The sequence below is a fragment of the Sorex araneus genome, chromosome 9, assembly GCF_027595985.1.
Source record: "Sorex araneus isolate mSorAra2 chromosome 9, mSorAra2.pri, whole genome shotgun sequence".
NCBI lineage: Eukaryota > Metazoa > Chordata > Mammalia > Eulipotyphla > Soricidae > Sorex > Sorex araneus.
This window is the reverse complement of record NC_073310.1, coordinates 2,907,243-2,924,405: the sequence shown is the minus strand read 5'-3', so window position 1 is coordinate 2,924,405 and position 17,163 is coordinate 2,907,243. Positions and strand designations below refer to the sequence as shown.

Genomic DNA, 17,163 nt, shown 5'->3' with positions numbered 1-17,163 from the left:
GGCCACACCTGCTGATGCGAGGGGCTTCCTCCTGGCGGTGCGTGGGGGGGGACCCATGGGGTGCCGGGAATCGACCCCGGGTTGGCCTCAACCAAGGCAAGTGCCCAGCCCGCTGTGCTAGCCCGCAGGCCCCCTATTTGTCTTTTTCATTCTGACTTTTGTTTTGAATTTCTGCAGGAAGTTCAAGTCCTGGGCTTATTTGCTCCGCCTCAGTTCAAACTTTTTCCATCCTGTGGAACTATGTCTTTTCCTCCTGATATTCTGGTTTTCTATTCTGATATTCTGGAGAATAAAATTTTTGTTCTCCTTAGTCGTAACTCTAAATGCAGAAAACATATATATATATAACAAGATGGTGTTTTTGTTTTGGGGCACACTAGGCGGTGTGCAGGGCTTACTCCTGGCTGAGTGCTCAGAGAGCACTCCTGGCGGTGCTCCAGGGATCATACAGAGTGCGGGGATCAAACCCAGGTCGGACACAACGCAAAGCAAGAGCCCTCCTGCTGTGATATCACTCGGCCCCACATGACAGTCTTTTTACATGTAAGGGAATACGTAGTTTTTAATGAAAATAACACTAGCATGTCACTTATTTTTAATTTTATTTTATTTTTGGCTTTTTGGGTCACACCCAGCGATGCTCAGGGGTAACTCCTGGCTCTGCACTCAGGAATTACTCCTGGTGGTGCATGGGGGACCGTATGGGTTGCTGGGAATCGAATCTGCAAATGCCCTAGCCGTTGCACTATCATTCCAGCCCCTAGCACGTCATTTATAAAAAAATAAATAAATAAAAAGAAAAAAAAATCGTGTATGAAAAAGTGGTTATTTTCTTCCCCTTCCAGATTTGGTCGATGCAGAATTTTTGGTCGTCACTTTTTTTGTTGGTCGTACCGTCTTCTTACTGAAGTAACACTGCACGATTCCACTGAGGTCACTGGGTTCAAAAGTCTGTATTGCTAAATAATGTTTGATTTTTTTAAATGTTTTTTGTTTATGTTTTTGGGTCGCACCTGGCTGTGCTCAGGGTGTACTCCTGGCTCTGCACTCAGGAATTTCTCCTACTAGTGCCCAGGGAAAATACGGGATGCCGCGGACTGAGCCCAGGTCAGCCTCAGGCAAGGCCAGCGCCCTCCCCGTTGTGTGATGGGTTCTGCCCCACATGTTGAAGATTTTTATTTCTGTTTTAGACACCCGCTGTGCTGGCTCTCCTCTCCTCCCCTCTGCTCTTCCAGAGCAACCGCCCCAAGGCTTTGCTTGGCAGTGTTTTAGCACAGGGGCTGTTTCAAGATCAGATTAGTTTGTAGATCGCAATGCGAGATATCAAACCACGGGGGTTGGGGGGGGTTGTTGGTACTTACACCCCCACAGTGCATGTTCCCTGACCCCAAGGCGACAGGAGCAAACTCCTGGGTTTCTCACATGCTCCACACTGCTGCATACCAGAGGTTCTTTCCCAATAAGTAAAGCCCGTTTGTGTAAAACACATGTCCGGGGGTCGCCTCAGCAAAGCCAGCCGGGGCGAAGGGGCGAAGGCTGTCTCTGCAGCTCAGGTCCCGGGGGTGGGGGTGGAGAACTTTAAAGGAGTGAATCTGAGGCTGAGTTTGTTCTTTTTTTTTCAGGGCCAACTCCTGGGATGCTCCAGGCTTGCTCCTGGCTCTGCACTCAGGGGTCACTCCCGGCGATGCTCAGGGACCATACAGGGTGCCGGGATGGAACCCGGGCCGGCCGCGTGCGAGGCACACACTTGCCCCTGCACTGTACTATCGCTCCGGCCCCAAATTTGAGTGTTTCTTAACTTAAAAAGGAAAAGGGAGAAGGAAGCCCTGGCCTCCGAGCTTTGTGTCTTATGGCAAACAATCCCTAAGCAACCGAGTTTAACTTTAACGTCAAACCAGTCTTGGCTGGAGCAGCAGCTCGGGGGCAGACCCTGGGTTCGGGATTCAATCCCAGGTACCCCACACTGAAACACAGATCTAAACGTTGCCAGTGTTTACATAGCTTGTCAACGAACCAAACGTTCAGAGTTTAGTTTTCTGAATATATTTGCTTCCTACAAGTCATCGCACACATGCTAATGTTTTCCTTCCTAAACACACACGCACGCGCGCACACACACACTCACACACACTAAACACAAAAAGACCTACCTCTTTTTCATTTCTAACAACTGATTATTGAGCACAGATCTCTCTTCTTCCAGCTGGAAAAAAAACAAAAACAAAAACATGGAGACGTTCAGCTCATAACAAGCCCACGCAAGGCCCACTTCCGCAGCCCACACGCAAAGGTCACTAAAGCCCACATGCGTCCTCCAGAGCCACAGGCAGGAAGTGAGGGTGTGCGGGAACTCCTCAGGGCACTGGACCCAGGCGAGCCCCTTCCTGGAGTGGATTAAAACTATCAAGTGTCACATGCCCAGGTGGGATGGAAGGGGATGGGGAAGGAGAGGAGATGGGAGAGAGCGAGAGAGCGAGCGAGAGAGCAAGAGAGAGTGAGAGAGAGCGAGCAAGAGCAAGCAAGAGAGAGAGAGAGAGAGAGAGTGAGAAAGCGAGAGAAAACAAGAGCAAGAGTGAAAGTGAGAGCGAGAGAGAGAGAGCGAGCGAGAGAGAGAGAGACAGAGAGAAAGAGAGAGAGAGAGGGAGCATGAGAGTGAGAACGCACAGCCCTGGCAGCACGTCTGTCCTGGGCAGCACAGCTGGGCGAGCGCCAGGACAAGCACGCTTAGTGACCAGGGCCCCGCTGCAGCCCCTCCACCCCCACACTTCCTGCCCACAGAGAAAGGGGGTTCAAAGTGTTCCCAGCTGCCGAAGTGCACAGTGCAGTGACAGAAGGGAGACTCGCTCTCGCGTCCTGGGACACAGTGGACGGGCCTCTGGCCCCCCTTCGCCTGCACCCACTGGCCCACTCAGCACTGTCTGCGCACGCATCGGCCTGTGACCTCGGCTGATGTCACCTGAGACCCAGGCTCCTAGCTGGGCCCGGGCGGGGGTACCCAGTGCAAGGGGTACCCGGTGCAGTACCCAGGACACTGCTGGATCCTTATTGTTTTGGGCTTGGGCGGCCACTCCCGGCAGTGCTCAGGGCTTCCTCTGACTCTGTGCTCAGGGATCACTCCTGGCTGGACTCAGGACAGTATGGGGGCCAGGGACGGGACCTGGGCCGGCTGTGTGCCAGGCAAGCACCCTCCCCGCCTGGCTTTGCCGGGTTCTGGTAGGGAAGCGAGGCAGAGGCTCGGCCCAGGCAGTGCAGAGGGGCCCGGCGGCCCTTCAGGGAATGGCTCAGGGCACGCGTGGCCGGCCGGCCAGCCGGTCAGCACACAGACCGAGGGCATGGAGCTGCTCAGACACCCGCAGACGGTGTATCCCCTTCCCTGCCAGACCCATGCCAGGCCGGGGACAGTCAACGTCTCCCCAAGTGGAAGAGCGCCCCCTTTCTGAACTGGCGTCCGGGGAGCAAGCCTACTGGACAGGCGGCCAGGGTCACGGGTCAGTGCGGACAGTCACCTCAGGCCCAGGCAGGCACAGGTCAGAGAAGCGCCTTCTTGTCTGGCATCCAGGGAAGTGTGGCCGGACCCTCGTTTTGCCAAGAACATGTCGGGTGGGGTCAGCGCAGACCCCGGAGGGACATAGCTCGGCCTGGCTGCGGCCCTTCTGGGTGCCCGGGCTCTGCTCTGCCCAGTCCTGCGGTCACTTCAGCTTCTCTATGACAGAGACGGGGCGTGGCTCTGTTCCAGGTGCCAAGCTCTGCTGCCCCTTGGGGCCAGGGACGGGCACGAGCCTACGAGGGGGCACTGGGCGCCTCGTCTCACCTGTTCTGTGTTGGGACCTGATCACGCTAGGACCTACTCCTGGCTGGCCAGCGCCTGCCACGACCAGCCTTCGGCGGGCGACCTCAGCGCCCAGGGCTGTGGCTAGGGGACAGCAGGGGAGGCCACTGCGGGGTCAGCAGGCGGAGCCTGAGGGGGGCGGCTGGGCTCAGTGCAGGATGTCAAGGAGGCCCCGAGGCTGACGCCTGTGCGTGGGATGGATGGAAGGTGCGGGCACAGGAGTCTGGAGCAAAGGCGCGAGCCCCCCTCGGACCCCACCCAGCTGGCCCTCTCCCTCCCGCACGGTGCTCAGGAGGCGGAAGCTGAGCTGTCTCCCCTTGACAGGCGCATGAAGCAGGAAGGCGGCCCAGGGGGACCAGACTCCCCCCGGCTCTGCGCCCAGAGCATATGCAAAGGGCCGGGACAGCCAGGCTGGCGGGCGTTTCCATTTGCAACTGGACCTTTTTGGCGGGGAAGAGGCCCTCCAAAGTGGTGTTCCAGCTCGACTCTGGCAAAGAAGATTTACTTCTATTTTTTTTTTTTTTTTTTTTTTTGCTTTTTGGGTCACACTCGGCGATGCTCAGGGGTTACTCCTGGCTCTGCACTCAGGAATCACTCCTGGCGGTGCTCAGGGACCATATGAGATGCTGGGAATCGAACCCGGGTCGGCCACGTGCAAGGCAAACACCCTCCCTGCTGTGCTATGGCTCCAGCCCCAAATTCGCTAATTTCACAGGAGCCTGAAGCCCAGGTTCTGGGAGAGCAGCAGAGTAAGGGCGGGGAAGGGGCTGGCTTCTCAAGCTTACTGGAGGGCTGTGTCCTCATCCGTGGGGCCTTCCACTCCCTAAGCATCACCTCTCGTGCCCTGAGTGCACGGGGACGGGGTTCTGGCAGCTCCTGCCCGGCCCCTGGCTCTCACGGGCGCCAGGTGAGCCCAGCCCTTCCTCCTCAGTGTCCTTCTTTTTAGGCTTCTCTGTTATTTTAATTAATTAATTAATTAATTATTTTTTTTGGGGGGAGCATTTTGGGTCACACCTGGCAATGCTCTCAGGAGTGGCTCCTGGCTCTGTGCTCAGGAATTACTCTCGGCGGTGCTTCAGGAACCATATGGGATGCCGGGGATCGAACCTGAGTCAGCCGTGTACAAGGCAAACGCCCTCCCCTGCTGTATTATGGCTCCGGCCCCATTCTCGGATATTTTACATTTTTTCTCTCTTTTTTTTTTTTTTAATTTTTTTTAGGTCACACCCAGCGATGCACAGAGGTTACTCCTGGCTCTGCACTCAAGAATTACTCCTGGCAGTTGCTTGGGGGACCATATGGGATGCCGGGAATCGAACCCAGGTCAGCTGCATGCAAGGCAAACACCATCCCCGCTGTGGTATCACTCCGGCCCCAATTCTCAGATATTTTAAGCGGTAGATATTCCCCCACTCTTTTGAAGTATACAAGTGTATGTACATGTCTGTGTATGTATACATGTTTATCTATAATCTTTGTGGGTAGTCAATTTTGGTGCTTGGGGGCCACACCCGGTGGTGTGAGGGGCTCAGCCCTTGCTCTGTGCTCAGGGATCTCTCCTGGCAGGCACAACCCACAGCAGCCTGGGGCCGTCAGCAGCCACTGTGAGGTTAGGGGGCACGGCTCGCCTTCTCACGCCCATCAGGGAGTGCCGAGACGCTGTGTATGTCAACACACGTGGCTTCTCTTCCTGTCCCGGCCCGGGCTCCGGGCGAGCTAACTGGGGGGTCTGCTGGCCGGGCTCCCTGCTCCCCCGAGCAGCCTGGGAGCGGTCGGCTGCTCAGTGACCTCGCCAGGTCACCCCACGTCCCCCGAGTCCCATGTGGTCACTCCGCCCAGTAGCTCCTCAGGGGTCACTCGGAGTACACGCCTCCCTCCAGTTCCACTCGAGAACCAGGGACCACACAGCAAGGCTGTCTCTGAAGCACATTCTGAGCTGCTTCTCTGCGGTCAGAAGTGACCACAGGGGCTGGAGCGATAGCACAGCGGGTAGGGCAATTGCCTTGCACGCAGCCGACCCGGGTTTGATTCCCAGCATCCCATAGGGTCCCCCGAGCACCGTCAGAGGGTAACTCCTGAGCGCAGAGCCAGGAGTGACTCCTGTGCATCGCCGGGTGTGACTCAAAATGAGAAAAGAAAAAAAAAAAGAAAGAAAGAAGTGACCACAGTGTGGCACTTTGGTCGCACAGATGACAACCGAACAGGGGGGGACAGTCCCTCCTCAGCCCCCTGTTCGGAGTCTGGGAAACTCGCCAGGAGCTGACCGAAAGGCAGAAGCCAGTGAGTGGGGTTCCCCTACCGCTGCCTCTCGGGGGGCCGGCGGCCAGGCCCCGCCCCCACTTAGGAAGTCTGGGGTGCACTTTTGTCTCGGGGACACCCAGTTCCGTTTCAGAAGGCCGCTGCCAACCCGCCCAAATCCACGTGCTGGAGATCTCTTTCCTCACAGCCAGGGCTGCTGCGAGAGCAGACCAGCCTCACCCGGAGCAGGTGATCTGCAGAGTTCTAGGGGAAGGCGCCGAGACCACCGCAACGCCGCCCGGGCCCACGCTACCACGATACAGGGGGTTTTCCCACTTGCTTTAACGTCTCTTATTCTTTTAACGGCCCACCCCCTCGCCGGAAAACGCAGGTAACCCTGACGCCCTCGGGGACCCCGCCTCCCCCACGCCTGGTCCCTGACCTTCTGGTGGCTCATGACCTGGTCCCTGCTGCGGCCCAGCTCCTCGGCAAGTTTCACGTTCTCCTCCTGCAGGGCTGAGAGCTGCTGCGAGTTCTGGGCGGCCGCCTGCTTCAGGGTCTCTCTGCAAGGACAGCGCAGCCAGCGTTACCATGGGAACAGGCAGCCCGGCCAGCGGAAACCGATGCGGTCACGTGCCTGATAGGATCCATCATATCAGCAGGCGGGGCTGGGCTGCCGGGCCTCACGGCCCACGGAGTGCCGCCTATTTAAGCGAGCGACACGCCTCACTCACGCGCCCCGCCTCGAGAGCGTCCCCACTGCTCCAGGGGGGCCACATCGGGGGCTGGCGTGTCCAGGAGCGCCGTGCTCAGGAAGGCTCCGGGCTGAAAATGGGGATGTTCTGCACCCCTAAGGAGAATTTTTTATTTTTTGGCAAAAATAAAAAACTGTCTTATTTGCCAGTGTCTGTCCATGCCAGCCTGTGGCTGACTCAGGCGAGACGCCTGAAGGGAAGGCGGTCTGCTCATTCCCGAGCAGGTGTGTGCCAGGGTGGGGTCGGGAAACGCCCCTCCAGGGGGCCTGGGCCAGAGCACAGCGGGGACGGCACTGGCCTTGCACACAGCCGACCCGGGTTCGATCCCCGGCACCCCATAGGGTCCCCCAACCCACCAGGAGTGATCCCTGGGTACAGAGCCAAATAAGTCCTGAGCACAGCCAAGTGTGGGCCCCCCCCAAAAAAAAATCAAAAACAATGATATAAAAAGAGAGACCCTGCAAGGCCAAGACACGAATATCTGCAGATCCAATGTGAACAGGGTAAATAAATTCAAAGTTTCCCACTATCAGTTATTCCAAAGTAGACATCCCAAACTCTTGGGGGCAGGAGTGGCGTAGACACACACAGCTGTGCTGGGTGTCAGGCCCGGGGTGGCCGCGTGCAAGGCAAGTGCCTGACTCACTGTAGTGTCTCTTGGCCCCACACGCCCCAAACTACTGTTCGTACAAGGATGTTACAAATACTTCATCTGGTGGTTGCATTTCTGGCTTATGCCATAGAAGACTGTGGTGACGGTGAGACTGTGTTGGCTAACCCCCGAGCGAGCTGTCACGCTGACTGCGTGCCGATCCAGTCACCGAGGGCTGGATCCATCTGTCATGCCTGCACACAACTATTTTTAACCTGGAGTATCTAAGGGATGGTGGCGTTCGGCACCTTTCGTTTTCTTGATTTGTTAATCCCATCCCCCATACTTTGCACATGAGGATTTAGGGGGTCAGATCACATCAAAATGCTCTCAATGATTAAATGAGACATATTTCAGGGTGATTTATTTAGTGAGGGGGGGGAAGGTATCTCAGGCCTGAGCTAATTAGTCATTCAGAAGCTGGGAGAATTGATTTTAATTATGGATCAAAAATCTCCCTCCCGGGGCCGGAGCAACAGCACAGCGGTTAGGGCGTTGCCTTGCACGTGGCCGACCGGGGTTCGATTCACCAGCCAAACCTGGTTGCAGGCGGTGGCTGCCTCGGGGGAGAGTGCCTGGGCTCCCGTGGAAGCTACGTACAGAGTCCCGCTCCACTCGCAGTTCCAGAGGGACCTTTGAGTCACAAAGGCCCCCGGCCACCCACAGCCACGTTCGTGTCTCTGCTTGTCACGGAGCTCTGCTCCTGAACTCCCACGGGGAAGGCGGCCAGCGCCCACGCAGGTGTGGGGGCCGGGGAGTGTTCATTCCCCTTTATGAACCCCCCCATGTATTATTTTAAAAACCAGCCTGGGAGCTGGAGGGGCAGTACAGCGGGCAGGGTGCTTGCCTTACAGGCTGCAAACGCGGGTTTGATCCCTGGCACCCCATACGGTCCCCCGAGCCTGCCAGGAATGGTCCCTGAGCACTACTGGGTGTGTCCCCCCAAAATAAAACAAACAAACAAACGAAAAACCCAGCATTGCTTTCACTTTTGCTTCCTCAAGTAAAATGAAAGTTTTTGTTTGTTTGCTTTTTTTTTTGGGTCACACCCAGGGAAGCTCAGGGGTCACTCCTGGCTCTGCACTCAGGAATTACTCCTGGAGGTGCTCAGGGGACCCTATGGGATGCCGGAAATTGAACCTGGGTCAGCCGCCTGCAAGGCGAATGCCCTACCTGCTGTACTATGGCTCCGGCCCAAACTGAGGTGATTTAATTGAGCAATTTTTCTTAGAGGAGACGAACTTACATTTCTTTCTTGAATTCTTCCATCTTTTGATTCTCTACAGTCAGAAGTTCTTTCGATTTGTTCAGCTCTTCTACATTCTTCAAGTTGTTTTCTTTCAGCGTATCCAACTTAAAGACCAAGAGAAAAGAAACTTGGTGAAATGCTTCCATTTTCCAGGGGCATGGAAGGGGACAGGAGTCAGCCGTGGGGATGCACGTTCTAACAGCAAAGGGCCGGAGACACGCAGCTCGGCGGGTGTCCTGCAGTGCTCCCGTGCAGGAAGCCGTCCCTGGGCACGATTGGGGGTGGCCTAAAAGACCGGAAAGAAGGGACACAGAGGCCACGACATCGACAAGGAGGAGTGAGACAAGCCCTCCCCAGCTCTGCGTGTATCAGCTGTGTGACTCGGGGTATGGTTTCTTTCTTTTCTTTTTTTTTTTTTTTTTTGCTTTTTGGGTCACACCCAGCGATGCTCAGGGGTTACTCCTGGCTTTGCACTCAGGAATACTCCTGGCGGTGCTTGGGGGACCATATGGGATGCCGGGGATCGAACCCGGGTCAGCCGCATGCAAGGCAAACACCCTGTCCGCTATGCTATCGCTCCGGCCCCTGGTTTCTTTCTTTTATTTATTTTTTTTCTTTTTGGGTCACACCAGCAATGCTCTGGGGTTACTCCTGGCTCTGCACTCAGGAATTACTCCTGGCGGTGCTCGGGGGACCATATGGGATGCTGGGGACTGAACCCAGGTCGGCGTGTGCACGTCAAACACCCTCCCCGCTGTGCTAGCACTCTGGCCCCAGGATACAGTTTCTCTCAAGGCCGAGGCCACCCGACACAGCCCTGGTCACAACCCCCATCTGGACCAACGCCCCTGCAGACAGACCATCCCATCGTCACCGAGGTCGGCCTCTGAGGGCCGCAGTGACCAACCGGGACCGGGCTGGTCACCGGAGTCGGGCCGCTGGCTGTCGCTCCCTCTCGAGGCTCTCCCGTTCAGACTCACACAACAGGCCAGGCAGCCCCGGGAGACCCACACGCGACATGTCTGGCCACGAACAAGGCGCCAAAGTGGACATAATGCAAGTGCAGGACCGCCCGGCTCAAGCCTGTCTCGGGAGGGATTGGGAGCCGATTCCTTCCCTTTGTCGGGGGCGGCACACACAAGGCCTTGCTGGACGTCCCGGCTGGGTCCCTGCCCTGAGGTTTCTGTGTTTGTTTTCACTTTGTGGGCCACACTGGGCAGTTCCTGGGTGCTCCTCCCAGCAGTGCTCAGCTGCTGGGAGGAGCTGAGCACTGCTGGGAGCTTCCCACAGCTTCCCACAGCTGAAGCAGGCGCTGCGGCCCGGGGCGCTGTCCCCGGACCCTGAGATTTCCAGTAAAAGGCAAAAGCTTTATCTGATCTGGGGAGACCAAGTTCTGAGGGCTTAGCTCTCGGCTTCTCCTCGCAGTCAGTCTGACGTCTGGGCCCCTCCCTCGCTCTGGTTCCGGCACATCTGACTGACCCACCACTACAGGTTGCAGGTGTGAGTGTGTGTAAGTCCACGGCCCTATTTGGGGGTCCCGGGCCTCTGAGGGGTGAGCCAAACGCTTTCCAACGGCAGGTAGGAGGGGCCGGGTTTGGGGGAGGAGAGGCACCAAGGAGGTGCAGGACGGAGGTGTTACTTTGGGACAGAATCAAGGGCGCCCTGCTCCGGGGACGAGGCCTGGCCGCTGTCTGAACTTGGGGCGCGTCCCCGGCACCACAGACCTGCCCAAGACCCAGAAGTGACGAGTCAAGATGACACCCCAGGGCAACTGTAGCGTGTCTGGTGGAGAAACGGTCACTGCCAGACTGAGGGACCCGCCAGGGGGACGGTCAGCATCTCTCCCCCGGAGCCCGGCACTGGACAGTTCTGAAAAGGCACGTGGGGGGGGGGTTCTACTCGTTTTTAAAAGGCTGACCCTCAGGGCCGGAACGATGGCACAGTGGGTAGGGCCTTTGCCATGCACACGGTGACCCGGGTTCGATTCCCAGCATCTCCTATGATCCTCCGAGCAAAAAAAAAAGGGGGCTGATCCTCAATGTAACCAAGGACGTAGGACATCACAGGGTGGGGCGCCCATCTGGCCCGCCGACACCCTGCACACATACACCAGGCCACACTTGCCGAAAACAAGAAACCCCCCGAGTTAGTATCAGGCGGTCCACAAAGCGGACGTGCTGCTCTGTACGGGAACCCGTCCGGACCCACTCACCTCGTTCTGGAGCTTTTCGTTGGTGTGCCTGGTGTCCTCCAGGGAGGCCAGGGTCTCCGTCTTCTCTTTGGTCATCTGCTCCATGATCTGCATGGCGTCCTCCGCCGTCTGCGCGGCCTGGGGGGAGAAAGCTCGCTGAGCCACGCCGGGGGCCAGGGAGGGGCTGGCTGCAGCGGCAGAGCTCGGCGCAAAACGCCCCACAGACCACCCACACCTGCCCACGGCGGCTCCGGCTCCCGGCTGGCCGCCGCCCACCCCGCGGGGACTTGCGTCTGAGCCGCTCAGGCTGACTCCCTGACACAGCCCAGTGCTCCCGAGAGCCTCCATTTCTCACACAGAATAAAAAGGACCTGGGCAGACAGCTAAGCAGGCCTGAGCGGAAAGCGCAGGGGGGAAGGAAGGAGAGGAGGTGTGAGCCGGGAGCACGGGGTGAGTGGGAGAAAGCAAACCCTGAGCTGGAGAGAGAACAGGCCGCTGCCTGAAGATGGCAAAGGGCACCCCGAGAGATGGCACAGGGCACCCCGAGTCCAGGCTGCCCTGCACCAGGCGCCCTGAAGGTGGCACAGGGCACCCCGAGTCCAGGCTGCCCTGCACCAGGCGCCCTGAAGGTGGCACAGGGCACCCCGAGTCCCAAGTGAGCAGACTGAGGGGGGCTGCTAAAAGCCCCAGGAAGACACCGCCTTGCTTTATGACTTAGTGCCTCTTGCACTCCTTCCCTTACGCCTTTAAAAGCCACGGTGCAATCTTCCGTGAGAATTCCCCCGGAAACGAACATACTGTTCTTTTTTGGTTTTATTCACAGCTTACGCCTTGTCCTAGAGGCCACGTGGTGAGGGGCTGTCCCTGTGCCCGCAACAGGCAGCCCGAGACACACACACGCACACGACGGGTTCCGGTGGGGGGGTGCACCTCTCTTTGTGCCGACGAAGAACAATCCTCTTAACCGCTAAAATGGGGGTGCCCCGGGCGAGTGGGTGCGGGGCCTGCTCCCCTTTACCGTGAACGACTGCAGCGTCTCGAGCTCCCTGATCCTAAAGGCGAGCTTGCTCTTGTCCTTCCTCAGCACGCGGTTCTCCTTCTGCGCCTCCAGGAGGTTGGCCGAGACGTGGCTGTTGGTCTTGGCCAGCTGGCTGACCTCCTTCTGCAGGAGGAAGTAGCCGCCGGCCAGCCGCTCCTTCTCCTGCAGGAGCTCGTCCCGCTCCTGCCGCAGCTCCCGCTTCTCGGCCAGCAGGCTCTGGTTCTCCTGCCCGGCCTGGGCACACTCGGCCAGGGCCGCCTCGTGCTTCCGCCGTAGGTCGGCCAGGATCTCGGCGAGGCAGCTGTGCAGGCCCTGGAGCTCCAGCTTGGACTTGGACAGGGCCGCGAAGTCGCCCTTCAGAGCCTCGATGTTGGCGGCCAGCCGGGCGGCGTCGGCGCTCAGCAGCTCCTTCTCCCGCAGGATCTCGGCCACCTGCTGCTCCGACCGGGCCTTCTCCTGCAGCAGGTCCAGGCGCTCGGCCTGCAAGCCCTGCGCGCGCGCCCGCAGCTCCTCGGCCTCCTGCTCCAGGAGCCCCACGCGGCCCTGCAGCTGGCTGGCCTCGCGGGCGGCTGCCTCGCCCTCCTGGGCGCGGGCCTCCCGCTCCAGCGCCAGGGCCTGCTGCGCCGCGCGGCCATCCTCGGCCAGCCGCCGGCACTCCTCCTGCAGGCCCCGGCTGTCCCGCGCCAGGGAGCTCCGCTCGGCGCAGGCCGCCTGCAGCTCGGCGCCCAGCGCCTCCTTCTCCTGCAGCGCGCCCGCATGCATCTCCTCCAGGCTCCGGGCCGCGTCCCGGGCCTCCTGCAGCGCCGCGGCGAGCTCGCCCTGGCCGGCCGCCAGCCCCTGGTTCTCCTGGCGCTGCTCCTGGAGCTCCCGCTGCAGCACGTCCAGCTCCCCGAGCAGCGCCATCTTCTCGTGGACGGCCGCCCTGCGGCTGGCCGCCTCCTCCTCGTGCCGCTGCCTGAGGTCGCCCAGGGCCCGCCGGGACTCCTCCCGCTCGGCCAGCAGCTCGGCGCGCTGCGCCTCCAGCAGCGCCTTGTCCTTCAGCAGCCCGTCCAGCTGCTGCCGGAGCCTGGCGGCCTTCTGGTCCAGCAGCTCCTTCTCCGAGCCCAGGCTGCCCAGCTGCTCGCGGAGGGCCGCCTCCACGCGCGCCGCCTCCTCGGAGCACCGGCTCAGCTTCTCGGCCAAGAGGCCGTTCTCGCCCAGGAGCTGCTCCTTCTCGGCCGCCAGCCTCCGCTCGGCCAGGCTCAGGGTCTCCTTCTCGTGCAGGAGCTGGACGCACTCCGAGTCCGAGAGCTCCCGGCTGGCCTTGAGCTGCTCCAGCAGCTGCGCCAGGCTGGCGTTGGCCGCCTGCGTCTGCAGCGCCTCCAGCTCGGCCTTGCGCACGGCCTTCGTGGCCTCGTCCAGCTGCGCGCGGAGGCAGCCGGCCTCGGCGCCCAGCAGCTGCTTGACCTGCAGGGCCGCCTCCAGGCTGGCGCTCAGCTTCTCCTGCTCCTGCCGCAGCAGGTCCGTCTCCAGCTGCAGGTCCTTGTTGCTCTGGGCCAGGCCATCGCGCTCCAGCTTCAAGGCCATGCACAGGCTGTCGAGGCCCGACTGCTTCTCCAGGGCCGACTTCTTCTCGGCCGTGAGCTCCTCGATCTCCTGCACCAGGGTCTTCTGGTCCCGAGCCAGCTCCTCGTAGGAGCACTGCAGCTTCTGGATGATGTTGTCCTTGTCCTTGGTCAGGGACAGGTTCTCCAGAACCAGCTGCTTGACGTGCTCCTCCAGGTGGTCCCTCTCTTCCCGGCTCTTCTGGCACTCGGCCACCAGGCTGCCCTTGCTCAGCTGGAGCTCTTCGACCAGCGCCTGCAGGCCCACCTTGGCCACCTGCAGGGCGTCGTTCTCCTCGCTGACCCTCTGGAGCTCCCCCTGCGCCGCGCTGCCCTCCGCCAGCAGCTTCTCCTTCTCCGCCTCCAGAGCCTCCCGGCCGAGCCGCTCCTGCTGGCAGAGCTTCTCCGCGGCCCGCCTGGCCTCGAGGACCTTCTCCTTGTCTAAGCGGATCGCCTGGTTCATCAGCCAGAGCTTCTTCTGGTCTTCCTGCAGCTGGGAGTTCTTGGTCTCCGCCTCGACCAGCTTCGACAGGAGCGACCCCCGCTCTGACTTCAGAGAAAGCTTCTCGCGCGCGAACAGCTGCTGCTTGGACCTCAGGGCCCTGAGCTCCTCCGACATCAGCTCCATTTCCTTTTGGGCTGATGTTAACAAATAAGTTAGTGACTACAGAAACAAAAAGCGGGAAGAATGGAAACAGGAATGAGATCAAGCAAGCGAAAGCAAGCCAAGCACTTAATGTGGCCTAAGTAAGAGAAATGAAAACGTCAGAGGATTCTTACCTGTGCGTTCATGCGCATGTGCACCACACACACACACACACACACACACACACACACACACACACACACACACACACACACACACACACAATGGATGGAGAGCCTCAAACACAGCTTCACAGTGTCGACATACTTACCCGTCTATTTTGGGGGTGGAGGCCCCATACCTGGTAGTGTTCGGATCTCACTCTGGGTTCTGCGCCCCGGGACCACTCCTGGCAGGGCCCGAGGACCATATGGGATGCCGGGGATCAACCCCGGGTTGGCCGAATACAAGGCAGCACCCAACCCGCTGTGCTATCAGCCTATTTTATCTTTGAAATGCCGTCTGAAATTACTCCTGACAGCTCCCTGGAAGTTTAAAGTCCAGCTGGATCTTGACATTGGGGTGTAAGATTTCCCCCCACCTCTTCAATTGTTCTATTATAAAATCCATCACTCCATCATAGAAGGTGTGCATTAAAAAAACAAGTTTTGAATACAATTCAAAGAACTACAAAAAAGTGTTTTGTTTTTTAACTTCGTGCAGGAGGAGAAGGGAAAAGCAAGCACTGCTTGTCAAACTATTTTCTGAAGGACAATCAGAGGCAGGATATGGGTTTGGTCCAAAAGTTATACACTTTACAGAAAATCCAGACTAATCCACCAAACTTTGGTGACTGAAGCAAATGGTTTTTGCTTTTTATTTAATTTGGGAGGTGCCCAGGGGTCACCGGGGCTGGTGCTGGGCTCCGAGAGGAGTGGCAGCACGCGGCCAGCACCTCCCTCACCGTGCTCCCTCTGCCCGTCAGTGGCGGGTTGCACATTTCGTTTTTCAGTCTCAATCCATACCATAGTTTTACTGCCATGTACTTTCCAGAACTTTCTGCAGGAAGGGCTACCTTCTCCAGCCAGCTCAGCAGCCATGAGCAGGCTCCTGACGTGTGCTGGGCAGCTGAGCCACTGACGGTCAGGTTACTGGAATGTGACTGACCTACGGGGCTGCTGGCCATGGAACTGGGTCATACATGGCCCAGGGAGGAGATATAGCCCCGGCTGCGGTGTGTGGTGGAAAGAGGCCGGGCACCAGCACACACACGGGCCACGGCCACCACTCAGCAGACCTGATTTCCTCTGACATAAGCTCACGTCCGTTTTCTTTCCATTGACTTATAGGTATACACACACACACACACACACACACACATATATATGCACATATGTATACGCATATACATGTATGTATAAAATATATGGGTATAAAACATGTAAAACTACATGTGCCAAAATATGTATATGTGCTAAAATATATGTATTATATGTGTATAAAATAATGTACACATGTGTGTACACACGTACATATATGTACATGCATGTGTAATATATGTGTGCGTGTACACATTATTTTCCTTTTTGTTTTGGGGGGTCAAACCCGGCAGGGGTCACGGCTCCCTCCTGGGTGCTGGGGGACCAGCGGGGATGACGGGGATCCAACAGGTGGGTCAGGTGCATAGAAAGCGCCCTTCCCGATTCACTGTCGTTCCAGTCCCTCTATTTTCTCTCCGTTGAACTTCTAATCTTAACATTTCTCTGACACATTAAAAAATGCCTTTGAGCAACCAAGTGAAAACACGAAGGGCTAAACTCACTGAACAGGAAGTTAAAACAAACCAAAAAACCCAAACTGGGGTCCCTGGGCTTCTGCATGCTCCGCCCAGCGCCCTGGGAGCAGCCGAGCACGAGTCCCCCACCACAGAGCCCGGCTCAGAAACGGCCACCAGCGGCCCTGCACCACCCACCTTGGCCTTGTCGGCCTGCGTCTTCAGCTCGGCCACCTCCCGCAGGAGGTCCCCGTTCTCTGCCTGCGCCGCCTGCAGCCTCTCCTCCGCCTGCAGCAGCAGCTTCTGCAGGGCCTGCAGCGCCTCCTCGTGCTGCGCCTTGCTCTCGGCGCTCGCCTTGTCGTACTCGGCCTGCAGAGCCTGGCACTGGCTGCGGCTCGTGCCCACCTTCTCCTCCTGCGGGGAGCCAGGGCCACCGTCAGCCACCACCCCCTGCCCGCCACCAACATGCACACACACGCACACACACATGCACACATGCACACACGTACACACATGCACGCACACACATGCATGCATGCACACACACGCACACACATGCATGCACACACGCACATGCATGCATGCACACACGCACACATATGCACACACGCACGCATGTACACACATGTACACACATGCATGCATGCACACACATACGCACACATACGCACACACACATGCACACACACGACCCTTCTGCTCATCAGCAGACATGCAGGTGTGCACACACACACACGCACATGCACACATGCAGCCCCTCTGCTCTGCTCACCAACACACACACACACGCACACACACGCACACGCGGCCCCTCTGCTCTGCTCACCAACACACTCTCTCTCACACACACACACACACACACGCACACGCGGCCCCTCTGCTCTGCTCACCAGGTCCGACAGCCTCTTGTGCAGCTCCTTCTTCTCCTCCTCGTGTCTCTGGGCCGCCTCCTGCTGGCTCTGCTCTGCCCTGAGCGTGGCCTCCCCGATGCTCTTCTGCAGCAGACTCGCGTGCTCGTTGGCCTTGACGAGCTGCAGCTGTAACTCTTCCACGCATCTAGAACAAGTTCCCCCCAAAAAAGCTGTCAAGATTTTTCACAAGAATGCTTCAAACTGGCCCCGGGTGGGAAAGCGCGTTGTCCCTTCCGCCTTTTCCCCTCGGCGGCAGCATGGTGACCGCCATCCCATCTTTCAGAGCCTACTGGACAGAGAGGTACGAGCTTGCAGTGACAGACACAAGGGGCCGCTCGGGATGGGGGGTGGGACCG

At 58.4% G+C, this 17,163-nt stretch overlaps 1 protein-coding gene across 5 annotated transcripts in view; it reads right to left on the bottom strand.

The window, feature by feature from the left end:
• The window catches only part of CLIP1 (CAP-Gly domain containing linker protein 1), an 81,940-nt gene that overhangs the window by 12,346 nt on the left and 52,431 nt on the right, over positions 1 to 17,163 (bottom strand). For 4 of the 5 annotated variants that reach the window (XM_055146732.1, XM_055146735.1, XM_055146734.1 and 1 more), the window contains 6 exons: positions 16,787 to 16,952; positions 16,095 to 16,310; positions 10,936 to 11,052; positions 8,721 to 8,827; positions 6,510 to 6,630; positions 2,151 to 2,203 (listed from right to left, as the gene is read on the bottom strand). In XM_055146732.1, coding sequence (XP_055002707.1) covers positions 2,151 to 2,203; positions 6,510 to 6,630; positions 8,721 to 8,827; positions 10,936 to 11,052; positions 16,095 to 16,310; positions 16,787 to 16,952 — 780 coding nt within the window. Of the gene's footprint in view, positions 1 to 2,150; positions 2,204 to 6,509; positions 6,631 to 8,720; positions 8,828 to 10,935; positions 11,053 to 11,932; positions 14,201 to 16,094; positions 16,311 to 16,786; positions 16,953 to 17,163 lie in introns of all 5 variants that reach the window. The other variant, XM_055146736.1, reaches the window with a different exon arrangement.